Raw genomic sequence first — 17,458 nt, forward strand, 5'->3', positions numbered from 1 at the left:
AGACAGGTACAGAATTATATCAATTTAAAATAAGAATACACTTTCATAATCATAATAACGGCTACACTGCAGTCATCCATTTTGTTTTAGTTGCTTACTGGCTCTGTCATAACCTCACATGGTCTCTCCTATCATTGCTATGCAGACGACACACAATTAATCTTCTCCTTTCCCCCTTCTGATAACCAGGTGGCGAATCGTATCTCTGCATGTCTGGCAGACATATCAGTGTGGATGACGGATCACCACCTCAAGCTGAACCTCGGCAAGACGGAGCTGCTCTTCCTCCCGGGGAAGGACTGCCCGTTCCATGATCTCGCCATCACGGTTGACAACTCCATTGTGTCCTCCTCCCAGAGCGCTAAGAACCTTGGCGTGATCCTGGACAACACCCTGTCGTTCTCAACTAACATCAAGGCGGTGGCCCGTTCCTGTAGGTTCATGCTCTACAACATTCGCAGAGTACGACCCTGCCTCACACAGGAAGCGGCGCAGGTCCTAATCCAGGCACTTGTCATCTCCCGTCTGGATTACTGCAACTCGCTGTTGGCTGGGCTCCCTGCCTGTGCCATTAAACCCCTACAACTCATCCAGAACGCCGCAGCTCGTCTGGTGTTCAACCTTCCCAAGTTCTCTCACGTCACCCCGCTCCTCCGCTCTCTCCACTGGCTTCCAGTTGAAGCTCGCATCCGCTACAAGACCATGGTGCTTGCCTACGGAGCTGTGAGGGGAACGGCACCTCCGTACCTTCAGGCTCTGATCAGGCCCTACACCCAAACAAGGGCACTGCGTTCATCCACCTCTGGCCTGCTTGCCTCCCTACCTCTGAGGAAGTACAGTTCCCGCTCAGCCCAGTCAAAACTGTTCGCTGCTCTGACACCTGAAACCCCACCTCTTTAAGGAATACCTAGGATAGGATAAAGTAATCCTTCTAACCCCCCCCCCCCCCCCCTAAAAGATTTAGATGCACTATTGTAAAGTGGCTGTTCCACTGGATATCATAAGGTGAATGCACCAATTTGTAAGTCGCTCTGGATAAGAGCGTCTGCTAAATGACTTAAATGTAAATGTTACTGTTACAATTGCATTGTCACGTTCCTGACCTTTTTTCCTTTGTTCAGTCTTGTTTAGTTGGTCAGGACGTGAGCTGGGTGGGCATTCTATGTTATGTGTTTCTATGTTTGGTTTAGGGTTGTCTCCTAGCCTGATATGGTTCTCAATTAGAGGCAGGTGTTTTACGTTGTCTCTGATTGGGAACCATATTTAGGTAGGCTGTTCTCACTGTTTGTTTGTGGGTGATTGTTCCTGTTCATTGCGTTCTTCGTTGTCTCTATGTTCACATGTTCAGGTCTGTAGCGTCGTTAGTTTCATTTTCTGTTTATTGTTTTGTTCGTGTTGTTAAGTGTTCAAATAAATATGGAAACGTACCACGCTGCAATTTGGTCCTCCTCTTTTCCACCTAACGACAAGCGTTACAGAATCACCCACCACACTCGGATCAAGCAGCGTGGTAAGCGGCAGCAGCAGCAGGAGCAGCGATGTCAGGAGGAATGGACTTGGGAAGAAATACTGGACGGAAAGGGACCTTGGGTTCAAGCTGGAGAGTATCGCCGCCCTCGTGAAGAGCTGGAGGCAGCTAAAGCCAGCGAGGCTGGAAGCCTGAGAGTCAGCCCCAAAAATTTCTTGGGGGGGGCTAAAAAGGAGTGTGGCGAAGTCAGGTAGGAGACCTGCGCCAACTCCCCGTGCTTACCGTGGAGAGCGAGAGTACGGGCAGACACCGTGTTATGCGGAAGAGCGCACGGTGTCTCCTGTACGTGTGCTTAGCCTGGTGCGGTACATTCCAGCTCCACGTATTGGCCGGGCTAGAGTGTGCATCGAGCCAGGTGCCATGAAGCCGGCTCAACGTATCTGGCCTCCAGTACGTCTCCTCGGGCCGGTGTACATGGCACCAGCCTTACGCATGGTGTCCCCGGTTCGCCAGCACAGCCCAGTGCGGGCTATTCCACCTCGCCGCATTGGCCTGGCTACGGGGAGCATTAAACCAGGTAAGGTTGGGCAGGCTCGGTGCTTAAGAGCTCCTGTACGCCTTCACGGTCCGGTATATCCGGCGCCACCTCCTCGCCCCAGCCCAGTACCACCAGTGCCTACACCACGCACCAGGCTTCCAGTGCGTCTCCAGAGCCCTGTTCCTCCTCCACGCACTCGCCCTGTGGTGCGTGTCTCCAGCCCGGTACCACCAGTTCCGGCACCACGCACCAAGCCTCCTGTGCGTCTCCAGAGCCCTGTGCGCCCTGTTGCTGCTCCCCGCACTAGCCTTAAGGTGCGTGTCCTTAGCCCGGTACCACCAGTTCCGGCACCACGCACCAGGCCTACTGTGCGCCTCAGCCGGCCAGAGTCTGCCGTCTGCCCAGCGCCGCCTGCGCTGTCCGTCTGCCCAGCGCCGCCTGCGCTGCCCGTCTGCCCAGCGCCGCCTGCACTGTCCGTCTGCCCAGAGCCGCCTGCGCCGCCCGTCTGCCCAGCGCCGTCTGAGCCGCCCGTCTGTCCTGAGCCTTCAGAGCTGCCCGTCTGTCCTGAGCCTTCAGAGCCGTCCGTCAGTCAGGAGCCTTCAGAGCCGTCCGTCAGTCAGGAGCCGCCAGAGCCGCCGGCCAGCCAGGAGCCGCCAGAGCCGCCGGCCAGCCAGGAGCCGCCAGAGCCGCCGGCCAGCCAGGAGCCGCCAGAGCCGCCGGCCAGCCAGGAGCCGCCAGAGCCGCCGGCCAGCCAGGAGCCGCCAGAGCAGCCGGCCAGCCAGGAGCCGCCAGAGCAGCCGGCCAGCCAGGAGCCGCCAGAGCAGCCGGCCAGCCAGGAGCCGCCAGAGCAGCCGGCCAGCCAGGAGCTGCCAGAGCCGCCGGCCAGCCAAGAGCTGCCCCTCAGTCCGGTGCTGCCCCTCAGTCCGGTGCTGCCCCTCAGTCCGGTGCTGCCCCTCAGTCCGGTGCTGCCCCTCAGTCCGGTGCTGCCCCTCAGTCCGGTGCTGCCCCTCAGTCCGGTGGGGTTAACATGGAGGGTCGCCATTAAGAGGAGGCCACGGAAGCGGGGATTAACTATGGTGGGGTGGGGGCCACGTCCAGAGCCAGAGCCGCCACCGTGGACAGATGCCCACCCAGACCCTCCCCTATAGGTTCAGGTTTTGCGGCCGGAGTCCGCACCTTGGGGGGTGGGGGGGGGGGGGGTACTGTCACGTTCCTGACCTTATTTCCTTTGTTCAGTCTTGTTTAGTGTGTCAGGACGTGAGCTGGGTGGGCATTCTATGTTATGTGTTTCTATGTTTGGTTTAGGGTTGTCTCCTAGCCTGATATGGTTCTCAATTAGAGGCAGGTGTTTTACGTTGTCTCTGATTGGGAACCATATTTAGGTAGGCTGTTCTCACTGTTTGTTTGTGGGTGATTGTTCCTGTTCATTGCATTCTTCGTTGTCTCTATGTTCACATGTTCAGGTCTGTAGCGTCGTTAGTTTCATTTTCTGTTTATTGTTTTGTTCGTGTTGTTAAGTGTTCAAATAAATATGGAAACGTACCACGCTGCAATTTGGTCCTCCTCTCTTCCACCTAACGACGAGCGTTACATGCACGTCCTGATCCTAATCTCTCAGAACCAGTTGTTCTGTGAAAAACCTGTGAGAATCTCACAACATTTGGAACCGCCGTGTCCTAGGTTCTTCCGTTTGACGTCAATACTATTCATAATAATAATGTGATTCATAGATGTTGCTGAACGCAAGTGCAATGAAAACGAATGAAAATGGAAATGCAACAATTCCTCCAGCTAAGGCTTCAACCACAGTCTTCACTCTAGCACCTGTGCCATTCAGCTCATAAATGAGCTACAGATGGAGTTTCCTCCCTGCTAAGGCTTCAATTTAAACCTTAAATTGAAACTTCCCATTTGGGCTAACAGTAACAGAGCTAACACTGGATTGTGGGGGTTTGCAGTTGATAAAAAGAAAATTCAAATGTTGGATATCCCTACTCTAGCTGGATTCCAATAGGAATTGCACATCCCTTGCAGGCCAGCATAATGCGACTTGCAGGCCTGAGTTTCAGGCCACTACGTTAGGGTAAAACTAGGCCTTAAAAAATAAGGTCTTATGAAATATATATTGTTTTTTCTTAAATAATAACATTTTAATGATAATATATTTGCTTAGGATCTCACTTGGTGAAAGCCGCATAACTGAAAATGAGTCTAACAACCATGTCACTAAAAAATACAGTCATGGGTAGTAACTCTCTACGATTCACTCGAAAAGGCAAGGCACACTGGGAAATATGCAAATAGAGCTTTACACTGAGCAAAGTGTTAATTTAAAACTGAAAAGTATGGACCCATATAGACACTGGAGAGGAGAGGAGATCATCTGATGTGTGATCTCTGGTCAGAGCTAACAGGTTGTGTCACGCTCAGGGATTTGACAGTAATGAAACCGACACACACCAAAACTTATGGACTCTAACTCCTTATATTCTCATCTCTCCCTCCTCTTTTTCTCTCTCCCTTCTTCTCTCGTTATGTCTACCTCTCTCTTCCACGTCTCTCTCTCTCTCCCTCTCTCTCACAAACACTTTTTCTCCTTTGTAGTGTTATCTTTCCTTGGCCTCCCTCCCTCCTCTTCTCTCTTCCTCCTGGCACTCTGTAGCAGGTCTTGGCTTGTTTGGACTGAGTGATGTCTTCATCACCAATCTCCTGTGTCTGTGGCTCTTCCCAGTTTTAAGTGTCTACCTCCCCTCAATGTGGAGCTGCGAGAAACGGTGTCCTTCGGATCCGCTGGAGTTCTGTGGTGTGAGGAGAGCTAAGCTAACTCCAGAGCCAAAAGGAGAGAGAAAGGGATAATAAGAGAGTAGGAGGGAGAGAGAGGGAGAATAAGAGGGTGGGAGAGAGAGAATAAGAGGATAGGAGAGAGAGAGAGAGAGAGAGGTGCAGTAGGGATGTGCAGAGAACTGGAATACGTGTGTGTGCATGTGCATGTGTGTGTAAGTTCCCAGGAGAGGGAGAATCTTACAAAGAGAGAGAACCCAGCAGGTGAGAATCCAATCCAGGGCTTATATCCATATAATATAAGCACTGTTCAACTGCTATTACTATACTGAAGAAAAAGATTAACTGCAACAAGCAACAATTTTGAAGATTTTACTGAGTTACAGTTTATAGAAGCCAATCAGTCAATTTAAATTAATTCATTAGACCCTAATCTATGGATTTCACATGACTGGGCAGGGGTACAGCCATGTGTGTAAACCAACCCACTTGGCAGCCAGGCATACCCACCTAGAAGTATGTGGACACCTGCTCGTCGAACATCTAATTCCAAAATGATGGGCATTAATATGGAGTTGGTCCCCCCTTTGCTGCTATAACAGCCTCCACTCGTCTGGGAAGGCTTTCCACTCGATGTTGGAACATTGCTGCGGGGACTTGCTTCCATTCAGCCACAAGAGCATCAGTGAGGTCGGGCACTGATGTTGGGCGATTAGGCCTGGCTCGCAGTCGGCGTTCCAATTCATCCCAAAGGTGTTTGATGGGGTTGAGGTCAGGGCTCTGTGCAGGCCAGTCAAGTTCTTACACACCGATCTCGTCAAACCATTTCTGTATGGACCTCGCTTTGTGCACGGGGCATTGTCATGCTGAAACAGGAAAGGGCTTCCCCAAGCTGTTGCCACAAAGTCGGAAGCACAAAATCATCTAGAATGTCATTGTATGCTGTAGAGTTAAGATTTCCCTTCACTGGAACTAAGGGTCCTAGCCCGAACCATGAAAAACATCCCCAGACCATTATTCCTCCTCCACCAATCTTTACAGTTGGCACTGTGCATTCGGGTAGGTAGCGTTCTCCTGGCATCCGCCAAACACAGATTAATCAGTCAGACTGCCAGATGGTTTAGCGTTATTCATCACTCCAGAGAACGCGTTTCCACTGCTCCAGAGTCCAATGGCGGCGAGTTTTAAACCACTCCAGGCGACGCTTGGCATTCTGCATGGTGATCTTTGGCTTGTGTGCGGCTACTCAGCCACGGAAACCCATTTCATGAAGCTCCCGATGAACAGTTATTTAGCTGACGTTGCTTCCAGAGACAGTTTGGAAATCGGTAGTGAGTGTTGCAACCGAGGACAGACGAGTGTTACACGCTTCAGCACTCGGCGGTGCCGTTCTGTGAGCTTGTGTGGCCTACCACTTCGAAGCTGAGCTGTTGTTGCTCCTAAACGTTTCCACTTCACAATAATAGCACTTACAGTTGACCGGGGCAACTCTAGCAGGGCAGAAATCTGAAGAACTGATTTGTTGGAAAGGTGGCATCCTATGACGGTGCCGCGTTGAAAGTCACTGAGCTCTTCAGTACGGGCATTCTACTGCCAATGTTTGTCTATGGAGATTGCATTGCTGTGTGCTTGATTTTATACACCTGTCAGAAACTGGTGTGGCTGAAATACTTTTGGCCATGTGGTGTATATTGTTTAATAATGTACATTGATAATACTTAAACAATATGCAATCGAGTATGTTGAGATTAGCTGACTAAGATCGAGAAATGGTAATGAGAAGCGAAGAACAAAGCAAGTATTTCGTTAACATAGTAGCGTGTACAAGTTCCATAATATAAGGCGAAATCATAAGTTACAAAGCATCACTGGCATTAAAACAGGCCTTATTCTAGGCGTTAAGATCTAAGCGTGAACAACACATGCCTACTCAGGCCAAAGGCCAAGCAGTCTAGAGAAGAGGGTTTTCATGCAACCGTTTCCGTAGGGCAAGAGATCGAACACAATACCTTTCATTACATTTATGCCATTTGAAGGTTAACTTCAAACCATAACCATTCACCATTGACCAAATTTCGGTAGCTTGATCAATCTGGCCCAATCTCCACAGCATGTCACAGCATCCAAATGCTTGTGTGGGGGATGAGGCCAATGCAGAATAAAACCTTTTGCATACAGTACTTTCAAGTTCACCCTGTCCAGATACAAGTTACCACAGAGATCATACATCAATATAGATGGCATAAGAATTATCCTCAGAGGACAAGTTTCAGAAGAATACCAAACATGGCTGCAATAGCATTATTCTAACACACATTTCAATAAAGGCATTTTGTCCTCTTAACGGGGAAGGGCTAACTGGTCCTTGAGCATCGTCTTGGTCCATTTGCCATGCGGACCCAGGTGAAAAAGAGCAAATAAGTTGGCGCGGGGTCTTCATACGTCTGTCTATGACGTTTGATAAGTGACGTTGTACCAATGACACTGTCCTGTCTGACTCAGTGTGTCTGTCTGTCTGTCTGACTGTCCTTGTCCTTGTCATATTGAGCAGTGTCGAGAGGGACTACAGCCACTGACATCCACTCTCTGTTTGTCTCTTTACACCAACATCACAGAGAGAGGGGGGGGGCGATAGAGAGAGAGAGAATAGGAAAGGGGGAGGGAGGGGAGGAGAGGAAGGGAGAGAGACGAGGAGTGAGGAGGGAAGGAGGGATTTCGAATCAAAGAGAAGGGAGGGAGAAGGAGAGCAAAGGGGAGGGCTTAGGGAAATAGAGAGCGTTATTGAGTGAGAGAGAGTGTAAAGCATGTTGCTGCTGCTGGCTCTGTATTGCGCTGTGAGCAAAGGACGAGAAAGAAAGAGAGAGAGGGAGAGAGGGAAAGAGGGAGTCACACACACACCCTGTCTCTTGCACACACACACACAGAGAAACTGAGAAGTGTCTTGCTCGGGAGATTGAGAGACACATGCACGCACTCTCACTCTCTCACACATGCACACACACACAGGGGGAGTGGTGAAGGCAGGCTCCGGTGCGTTTTGAAGCAGCAGTGAGAGTAAGAGAGAGGACTAGCCAGTACAGAGGACAGACGACTCTTAAGCTTGAACGGACCGTCACCTACTTACCAGCCCCCAGCCGATGAGCCACAGCCACGGCCACAGCACCGTAAGAGACTACAGCTACCTGTCACCTCCATCCCTTCCTCCATCCCTCTCAACTCATCAGTGTCTGTGTGAAGGGCACTCGGCTGTAGTGGTTCTGTAGTTAGCGCGCCTTGCAGAGTTGGAGATCTGAGGGGAGGATAGGCAGCAGGCGTACTGCATGTGTTCCCCCTCTCTCTCTGCTCTCGTTCTTCATCTCTCTCGCTCCCTCGTTCATGAATGTCACCTCTGTCTGTGGGAACTGCTGGTATTTACAAATGTTTCTTTCTCTCTCCCTCTTCCTCTCTCTCTCTCCCTCTGTCACTCTTGGGGGGGGGGTAGGTGATAAAAGGGGTTATGCCAGGAGAGCTTGAAAGGAAGGGAAGATCCAGCTCTCCGTCCGTCCATCTGTCCGTCCGTCCGCCTCTCTTCATCCTCATCCCCCTTTTTTTTCGGAGCCGATATCTCAGGTCGGACTGTCCCATTTTGAATTCTTTCCTTTTCTCTCGTCATTCTCTTGTTTTGATGGCGGGATGTTAAAGATCAGGTGAAGAAAGGAGGAGCTACATTGTGGACCTCTGCCAGGTCATGTCATTTATACATTTTTTGTTTGTTGTTATTTCAACGCTCCCTCATTTCTCCTCCTCCTGACTGAATTGGAGAGTGTGTGTGAGACGCAGGACTGGAGCCTACGAGGACTTTGAGACTGATCTGTTTTGATATGATTCGGTCGTCAGGAAAATTCTTTCCTACCCTGACGGAGCTGTATCAAAGTTAGCTGGTGCTCCAGGGAGAGGAGGGGGCCGTGGGGAGGGCCTGTGGCCCACGACGGAGCACCCACATTGGGACACATGCAGAGAGGGACACTGGCATAGTGGTTCTTCTCACCCACTGTTTTCTGTGTACAAGGAAAATGACAACATTCGCTTTCTATTGTCCTGTTGCCACGTTGACGGAGGGACAGTGACATAGCAGGGCAACACCTGAACAACAACAACGGTAACAGCAAGGACAGGCAACAGCCATATCTAAAAGACAACAACAGTTAAACCACCAGTGACAGCAACAACGCACTGCAACAACGCACTGCATCTAACCAAACCTCAATCAGCCAACACCTGATAACTTTGGGTGGGCCTTTGACAAGGACTCCACCCCTCCATCTCTCCATCCCCCTCTCTCCACCTCTCGCTCTGCTGCGGTGTTCTTCTCCCTTCATCCTCCAGCGAGAATCCCCTAGTGACCCCACTCTGCTACTATATTTATCCAGATATTGTTGACATTATATTGACATTTATATGTCAATCTAGGCAAGTTTGCTCAAAGGATTCTGGGTAATCACCCCGGGCGGTGCTCCATCGCCCTGGGTGAAAGGGCAGGGGGGCGGCCCACGGTTCCCCCCGACCACAACCGGGTGAAGAGCGGGCGCGGGCAGCAAGATGGCGGCTCTCGCCAGCTCGTTGATCCGCCAGCGGCGGGAAGTGAAGGACCCCCAGGCCAACCGGCAGGTGGCCAACAAGAGGAAGCCGTGCCCCAAGGCCAACAAGTCCCTGTGCCAGAAACAGATATTATTACTCATTTCAAAAGTCCGACTATGTGGCAATCGAGGCCGAAAATTAGAAAAAAGACCGGGTGAGTCAACACTTATATCTTTCTCTTTTCTGTTTTTTTTTTTTTCTTTCTTTCTTTCTTTCTTTCTTTCTTGTCTTTCTTTCTTTCCCGCTGAGATTCAGGATTGTATCTTTGGTCTGGTTCATTAAAAGAAAAGCTCCTTTACCTCCCTGTTACTGAACACACACGCAGAGTATGAGTTGAGTCTGTGCTCCCGGTAGGAAGGAGAGGTGTTGTTCAGGTATTGACCAAGCGTAAGCCCCCGTCATAGCATAAGACCAAGCATAAGCCCCCGTCGTATGTGGGAGGTCAATGGAGCTGATCACAGGTTTATTGAACTCAGGTCAAGGTTCTCTTGAATCATCAGGGGAATGGCTGGAACATCTGTTGCATTATCAGCTAAATGGAAGCGAGAGGGAATAACTATTTGTATGTACTGGTTCTGTTCAGCCTATCTGTAGAGAATCTAAAGCCTTCAGACATATATCCAGTCACTTCTGACAATACAATAAAAGCACATTTTCTTTCTCAGACACAATTGAACCATCTAAACACCTCAATTCCCCTGTTACAATACACCTCAATGGTCAAACAAGAGTCCTAGTATACATGACAGAGAATTAACCAGAAAACTGGCCCCTTCTCTGTCTGTAATGGCTCTGATTATTGTGTTACGTGTCAACACGGCGGACCGACCAGCAGACAGGTCCCGGTCATTCGCGACAGTCGAATGAACTTGACATATGGCGTAGTGATTTAGCGCCGTATGAAAACGTCACTAGTCTCATTTACGATTCTGGGGGCCGTTCACTGAGGGGCCCCCACGGTAACTGGCTTGGGACTATTTCTACAGTAGGTGTTGTGTAAAATCAACCGTGTATGTGTATGTGTATGTGTGTGTGTATGTGTGTGTGTGTGTGTGTGTGTGTGTGTGTGTGTGTGTGTAATAAACCCAGAGACACATTTAGCCTGTCAGAGTAAATCTATCACAAGACATTTCTGGTTAGCGGAATTAAACTAGACGTGAGGAGGCATATTCCCAGACTGCTTTGGGGTCTTCGTCACTTCATCTGGTGGCGTTTTATGACCTCCTATATAAATGTACCAAAATGATGTTTAATGGTGGCAATCGTATTTCTATGAGGTAGTGTGAGACATTGGGTTGAGAATGACATCTAAGACAAACAGTTCTTTAAAGGGATATTCTGGCATTTAGGATGAACTCGTGGCCACCAGTTTTATGTCTGTGCGTGCTGTATGAAGGAAATAAGAGGTCTATTCGCAAACCAACGCTGACTAGAAAATGGCTTCATTTTTTTTACTATAACACTGCTTAATTGACAAATCTCGCAGTATCCCTTTAATGTAAAAAAGAAAAAGCAATAATATTAATATTTTTTACAACATTGTGATGTTTGGAAATAAAGAGCACATCCTGATTTTGTGTGATATTCACACTGTGACACACATCTGGATCCTCTTGCCATTTGGAAGCGGTCGTTTGGAGGGTGCTGGGTGTCAATGAATTGGATTGATTTAGGACGTGTGACGTCACCTTTAGAACCTATTAGCCTTTTCTCTCTCGGTATACCGTCTTCTATTTAATGTCATATGTCCAAGTACGATTTCAGGCATGTCGCTTTAAGAATTGAAGGCTCACTTACTGTTTGATGCTGTTTGAGGTTTCTCTCTATTGTGGTTGGATTGGTGTGTGAATTCTCTATGAATGTTGTGTGAACGTTCTACAAAACGTTGTGTGAACGTTCTACAAAACGTTGTGTGAACGTTCTATAAATCAGTGGTTCTCAACCCACATTAAACCAATCTGGGAAACCATTTTTAATGCTATATTGATAGTAATTGTAGCAATCATATGACAAAGGAAAATAATTCAATGTTGCCCATATTCTTGATGAAGAATGTTAATAAGCCCTGCTAATAGCACCTCATTAGAAATACTGTGACTGAAGAAAAATATGTCAAATGGTGAAATGATTTAATCACTCTCCCTGGTTTTAGTCATTTAGTCATTTCAGTTCAGACCAGTTGAGACTCGCTGCTATAAATGTTGTGTGAACGTTCTATAAATGTTGTGTGAGCATTCGATAAATGCGGTGTGAGCGTTCTATGAACGTCGACCCACCATATTTCATCAGGATAATCACCATGGAAACCTTAACCCTGAACACAGCATCTGCCGTTGTGGCGACCGCACTGTAATTACAGGTGTAAAATATGGTGGGAAACACTCACGCTCACACAGTCACACCGATCCAGGCCACAGTGAAAACAGATATAAAGGCCAGGTCCTAATGGCCTGCCATTGTTTGAGACCCATTCCTTTTCTTTACAGTCTGATTGATTTATGATGGCAATACAAGCCCCTTTGCCCTTCTATGGGTTCTCCACAATGGTGACATTCACTTTAAGATGTAGCTGGGCCCCTGTCATTGTGGGAATATTGCTGAGAGAGAGAGAGAGATAGCGAGAGAGAGTGAGAGTGAGAGTGAGAGAGAGAGAGAGACTTAATAATTTGTTCAGGGTGCGTGAAGAGGTGTGTGTGTGTGTGGTACACGGTAACGAGGGATGGAGAGAGGAATGGAGAGAGAGATGGAGAGAGGGGATAGCTGTGTAATGTTTAATTCCTGTATCAACTATGGTGACAGTTCGAACGTGTAGTATGGCAGTGTGTGATCTTTCCATTGGTGTGTGTTGTTTTGTTTGTGTTGGTGAGTGTGGTGGTGCGGGTGATATGGGTCAATATGTTTTAGTGTGTTTGTGTGTCTCTGTGAGTGTGTCAGTGCTCCAAGTGTTCCTGCGTGAGTGTGTGAGTGGCAACGCAATCCCTTACAGAAAAACCACATGAAATGTCAGTTAGAGAATGAGGTGAGTGGCGAATGTTAGAGGACACGGAGATGTCAGTTAGAGAATGAGGTGAGTGGTGAATGTTAGAGGACACGGAGATGTCAGTTAGAGAATGAGGTGAGAGGTGAATGTTAGAGGACACGGAGATGTCAGTTAGAGAATGAGGTGAGTGGTGAATGTTAGAGGACATGGAGATGTCAGTTAGAGAATGAGGTGAGTGGTGAATGTTAGAGGACACGGAGATGTCAGTTAGAGAATGAGGTGAGTGGCGAATGTTAGAGGACACGGAGATGTCAGTTAGAGAATGAGGTGAGTGGTGAATGTTAGAGGACACGGAGATGTCAGTTAGAGAATGAGGTGAGTGGCGAATGTTAGAGGACACGGAGATGTCAGTTAGAGAATGAGGTGAGTGGTGAATGTTAGAGGACACGGAGATGTCAGTTAGAGAATGAGGTGAGTGGCGAATGTTAGAGGACACGGAGATGTCAGTTAGAGAATGAGGTGAGTGGTGAATGTTAGAGGACACGGAGATGTCAGTTAGAGAATGAGGTGAGTGGCGAATGTTAGAGGGGGAATAATTAGCCACATACACCTCCTAGCCATTCACATGTGACACTTCACACGATTTGTGATATCATGTGAAAACGTGTTTTTTGGACCACTTCACACGTGAAATGAGGAAACCCCGGGGGGGTACTATCCCAAACTAATGACGGCCCACCCTCCACTTCAGCCCAGTCAGCTGTTAAGAAGGTCAGCCTGCTCCACTGCAACCAACACTACACGGAGGAGGAATCACCACATGGGAATTAGAGAAGGTGTGAATGCGCACATGCGAGAGTAAGAGAGAAGGAATGGGATGATGTATAGGGCATAAATGCTGTTAACCAAACAGAATACAGTAACACCTAGACCACACATCATTTTAGGGGCACGCTCATCTATGGTGTGTGTGTGTGTGTCTGCATGATAGTGGGCCTGCACGAGGATGTGTCTGTGTGTCTGTGTTTGCATAGAGACAAATGATGTGGTGACAACACACACACTCTGGCTGACTGCTGGTGTGTATAAAGGAAGTGTGTGTGTTTGTGTGTGTGTGTGTGTATAGAGGCAGCGTGTGAGCGGCTCATTCTTGCGGTGTGATTCATCAGGCCCCGTCAGCACCGCTCATTAACACACTGATTTATCAATAACAGACACACACACACACAGATTTGATCAACAACACCGTGCTCAGTTTAGAGAGCAGCCGCTCAGCCCTGCACACACACAGAGCGGTATCGGCCTGTCCCGAGGTTAACCCATCTCTCTCTCTCTCTCTCCCCCCTCTCTCTCCCTCCTTCCATCCTTCCCTCACCCTCTAAGTGTATCTTCTCTCCCTGGCTAAAGTAACCATGGCAGCGTTGTCAGTGAGCCAGGCAGTTAGTCAGGGACAAAGGGGAGCTGGGGCATTGTGTATTATATATGCTACAGTACATAGACCCAGGAACCAGTCTATTGTGAAGCTGATAATGTGCATCTATAACGTACAGTAACTCTAATTATTATAGGGGAGTGGCTACTATTGGAGATGAAATGACAGGCACTCACTGTTGTGCGAGGTTGTGTATGCATGATGCTAGTAACTACATACAGTAGACAGTATTACACACACACACACACACACACACACACACACACACACACACACACACACACACACACACACACACACACACAAGCAAGTTTTTCAATAAGGATATGGGTCCGTCAATAAGGATATTGCTTTCCCATTAGTGTTGTAGTGTATGAAAAATACAACTACCGCAATAAACCACAGAAAATGTAAGTGTTACATACCACTGAACATTTTAAATGATTTCATTAAGTTATTGTTTCCAAATACGGTCGCAGATCTATAAAAGGCTATGAGCTGTGAGCGTATGACAGTAATTTGTATCCCGCCATTCAGACCACCGCCATCCATGAGAATTATGTCTGATTCTACCCGTCTAAGGCGGCCGTAAATTTCCACTCTTCAGTTCCATTGTTTTTCACTACTCACCTCCTGTTTAATGCCAATGGGACAGATGTTGTGTGTGAAATGGTGCCTGGTAGCAATGGGTTTTAGATGATCACATTTGGTCCTACCTGACTGATTTATGGTTTTATGTGGAAAGTATATTTGTTTTCTGTGGCTTTGGGTTGGACGTCAATCATCGTCCATGGGCATCTACGGGCGATGACTTTGGGGAGGTGGTGGGGGGGGTGGGGGGGGGCTGGGTATAGTGCCTGGTAAAGGCATTATTTGGATTGGATTGGTGCGAGTGCCATGGTACCAAAGTGGGACAGAGAGAGAAGGGCAGTCGATTTGGGATCGGAATTACCGTGCTTCAGATGACCTTCAAAGTAAGGGCACAGAGGGACAATGCACATTTACACACACACACACGCACGCACACACAATCTGTGACAGGTGTGCCACTGGTATCAGTATGTCAAACAGCTCAGGGGTCATCAATGCACAATTAACCTGTAACACCATCTGTAACTTGTACCGGTGACACACACACACAGGTAGAGTGCCCAATTAGTGCCCGGTGAGAGCATCGGCATGGATAGGTGACAGTGCCATGGTACCAAAGTGGGACAGAGAGATTGGAGCACTTGATTTTGGATCGAACAACTGCGCTTCAGTTGACCTTCAAAGTAGGAAAAAACACACACAGACATACACACACACACACACACACACCACACACACACACACACACACACACACACACACAGTCAAAAACTGCACTGCAACAACAGGGCTCGCAATTTTAACAAATCACCACACTTTTACAGCATATAATGGTGCAATCAAGCAACACGTCAACAAACCTTTTTTTGTGACAAATTGGACAAAATCATCACAAATGCAGAATGTCATGACTGCCGAAGCAAAAATCAAACATTTTGGACCGCAGCTACCACAAAAACAAAATATCACATTTTTTTGGCCAAAAATCTGTAGGGACTGATTGATCCGGTCTTGTACAGTTGTGGCCAAAAATATTGGTACCCTTGCACTTTTTTCAAGTAACTCACAATTTTCCCTAATAATAAGTTGAAATTGAACAAAGTATTTGGTCTCCAAATTCTTTATTTTACTGTTAATAATACAGAACCCTTGTTTTTGATTCAGAACTTAATATATCCATTTAAATCAGAAAATAAACAGGAATGGCATTGACAAAATTATTGACACCCTAGACTTAATATTTGGTAGCACTGCCTTTGGTCAAAATTCAAGCACTTCTGATAACCATCAATGAGCTTCCGGCACTTCTGTACTGGAAGTTTGGCCCACTCCTCTTGTGCAAACTGCTCCAGTTCTCCCAGATTAGAAGGGGGTCTTCTCCCAACTGCTGCTTTCAGATTTCTCCAAATTTTAAATGGGATTTAGATCTGGACTCATTGCTGGCCACTTCAGAACAGTCCAGTGTTTTGTCTTGAACTAATCCTGGGTGCTTTTTGAAGTACACTGCTCAAAAAAAATAAAGGGAACACTAAAATAACACATCCTAGATCTGAATGAATGAAATATTCTTATTAAATACTTTTTTCTTTACATAGTTGAATGTGCTGACAACAAAATCACACAACATTTTTCAATGGAAATCAAATTTATCAACCCATGGAGGTCTGGATTTGGAGTCACACTCAAAATTAAAGTGGAAAACCACACTACAGGCTGATCCAACTTTGATGTAATGTCCTTAAAACAAGTAAAAATGAGGCTCAGTAGTGTGTGTGGCCTCCACGTGCCTGTATGACCTCCCTACAACGCCTGGGCATGCTCCTAAAGAGGTGGCGGATGGTCTCCTGAGGCATCTCCTCCCAGACCTGGACTAAAGCATCCGCCAACTCCTGGACAGTCTGTGGTGCAACGTGGCGTTGGTGGATGGAGCGAGATATGATGTCCCAGATGTGCTCAATTGGATTCAGGTCTGGGGAACGGGCGGGTCAGTCCATAGCATCAATGCCTTCCTCTTGCAGGAACTGCTGACACACTCCAGCCACATGAGGTCTAGCATTGTCTTGCATTAGGAGGAACCCAGGGCCAACCGCACCAGCATATGGTCTCACAAGGGGTCTGAGGATCTCATCTCGGTACCTAATGGCAGTCAGGCTACCTCTGGCGAGCACATGGAGGGCTGTGCGGCCCCCCAAAGAAATGCCACCCCACACCATGACTGACCCACCACCAAACCGGTCATGCTGGAGGATGTTGCAGGCAGCAGAACGTTCTCCACGGCGTCTCCAGACTCTGTCACGTCTGTCACGTGCTCAGTGTGAACCTGCTTTCATCTGTGAAGAGCACAGGGCGCCAGTGGCGAATTTGCCAATCTTGGTGTTCTCTGGCAAATGCTAAACGTCCTGCACGGTGTTGGGCTGTAAGCACAACCCCCACCTGTGGACGTCGGGCCCTCATACCACCCTCATGGAGTCTGTTTCTGACCGTTTGAGCAGACACATGCACATTTGTGGCCTGCTGGAGGTCATTTTGCAGGGCTCTGGCAGTGCTCCTCCTGCTCAAAGGCGGAGGTAGCGGTCCTGCTGCTGGGTTGTTGCCCTCCTACGGCCTCCTCCACGTCTCCTGATGTACTGGCCTGTCTCCTGGTAGCGCCTCCATGCTCTGGACACTACGCTGACAGACACAGCAAACCTTCTTGCCACAGCTCGCATTGATGTGCCATCCTGGATGAGCTGCACTACCTGAGCCACTTGTGTGGGTTGTAGACTCCGTCTCATGCTACCACTAGAGTGAAAGCACCGCCAGCATTCAAAAGTGACCAAAACATCAGCCAGGAAGCATAGGATCTGAGAAGTGGTCTGTGGTCACCACCTGCAGAACCACTCCTTTATTGGGGGTGTCTTGCTAAATTTCCTATAATTTCCACCATTTGTCTATTCCATTTGCACAACAACATGTGACATTTATTGTCAATCAGTGTTGCTTCCTAAGTGGCCAGTTTGATTTCACAGAAGTGTGATTGACTTGGAGTTACATTGTGTTGTTTAAGTGTTC

General features: G+C 48.1%; 1 protein-coding gene across 1 annotated transcript in view; it reads left to right on the forward strand.

Moving 5' to 3' along the window:
• The first annotated feature begins 9,365 nt into the window (after positions 1 to 9,365).
• The window catches only part of LOC120048985 (fibroblast growth factor 11-like), a 166,980-nt gene continuing 158,887 nt past the window's right edge, over positions 9,366 to 17,458 (forward strand). The window contains exon 1 of the mRNA XM_038995248.1: positions 9,366 to 9,558. Coding sequence (XP_038851176.1) covers positions 9,366 to 9,558 — 193 coding nt within the window. The remainder of the gene's footprint in view (positions 9,559 to 17,458) is intronic.

This window comes from Salvelinus namaycush, chromosome 6 (assembly GCF_016432855.1).
Source record: "Salvelinus namaycush isolate Seneca chromosome 6, SaNama_1.0, whole genome shotgun sequence".
In the NCBI taxonomy this organism is placed as follows: domain Eukaryota; kingdom Metazoa; phylum Chordata; class Actinopteri; order Salmoniformes; family Salmonidae; genus Salvelinus; species Salvelinus namaycush.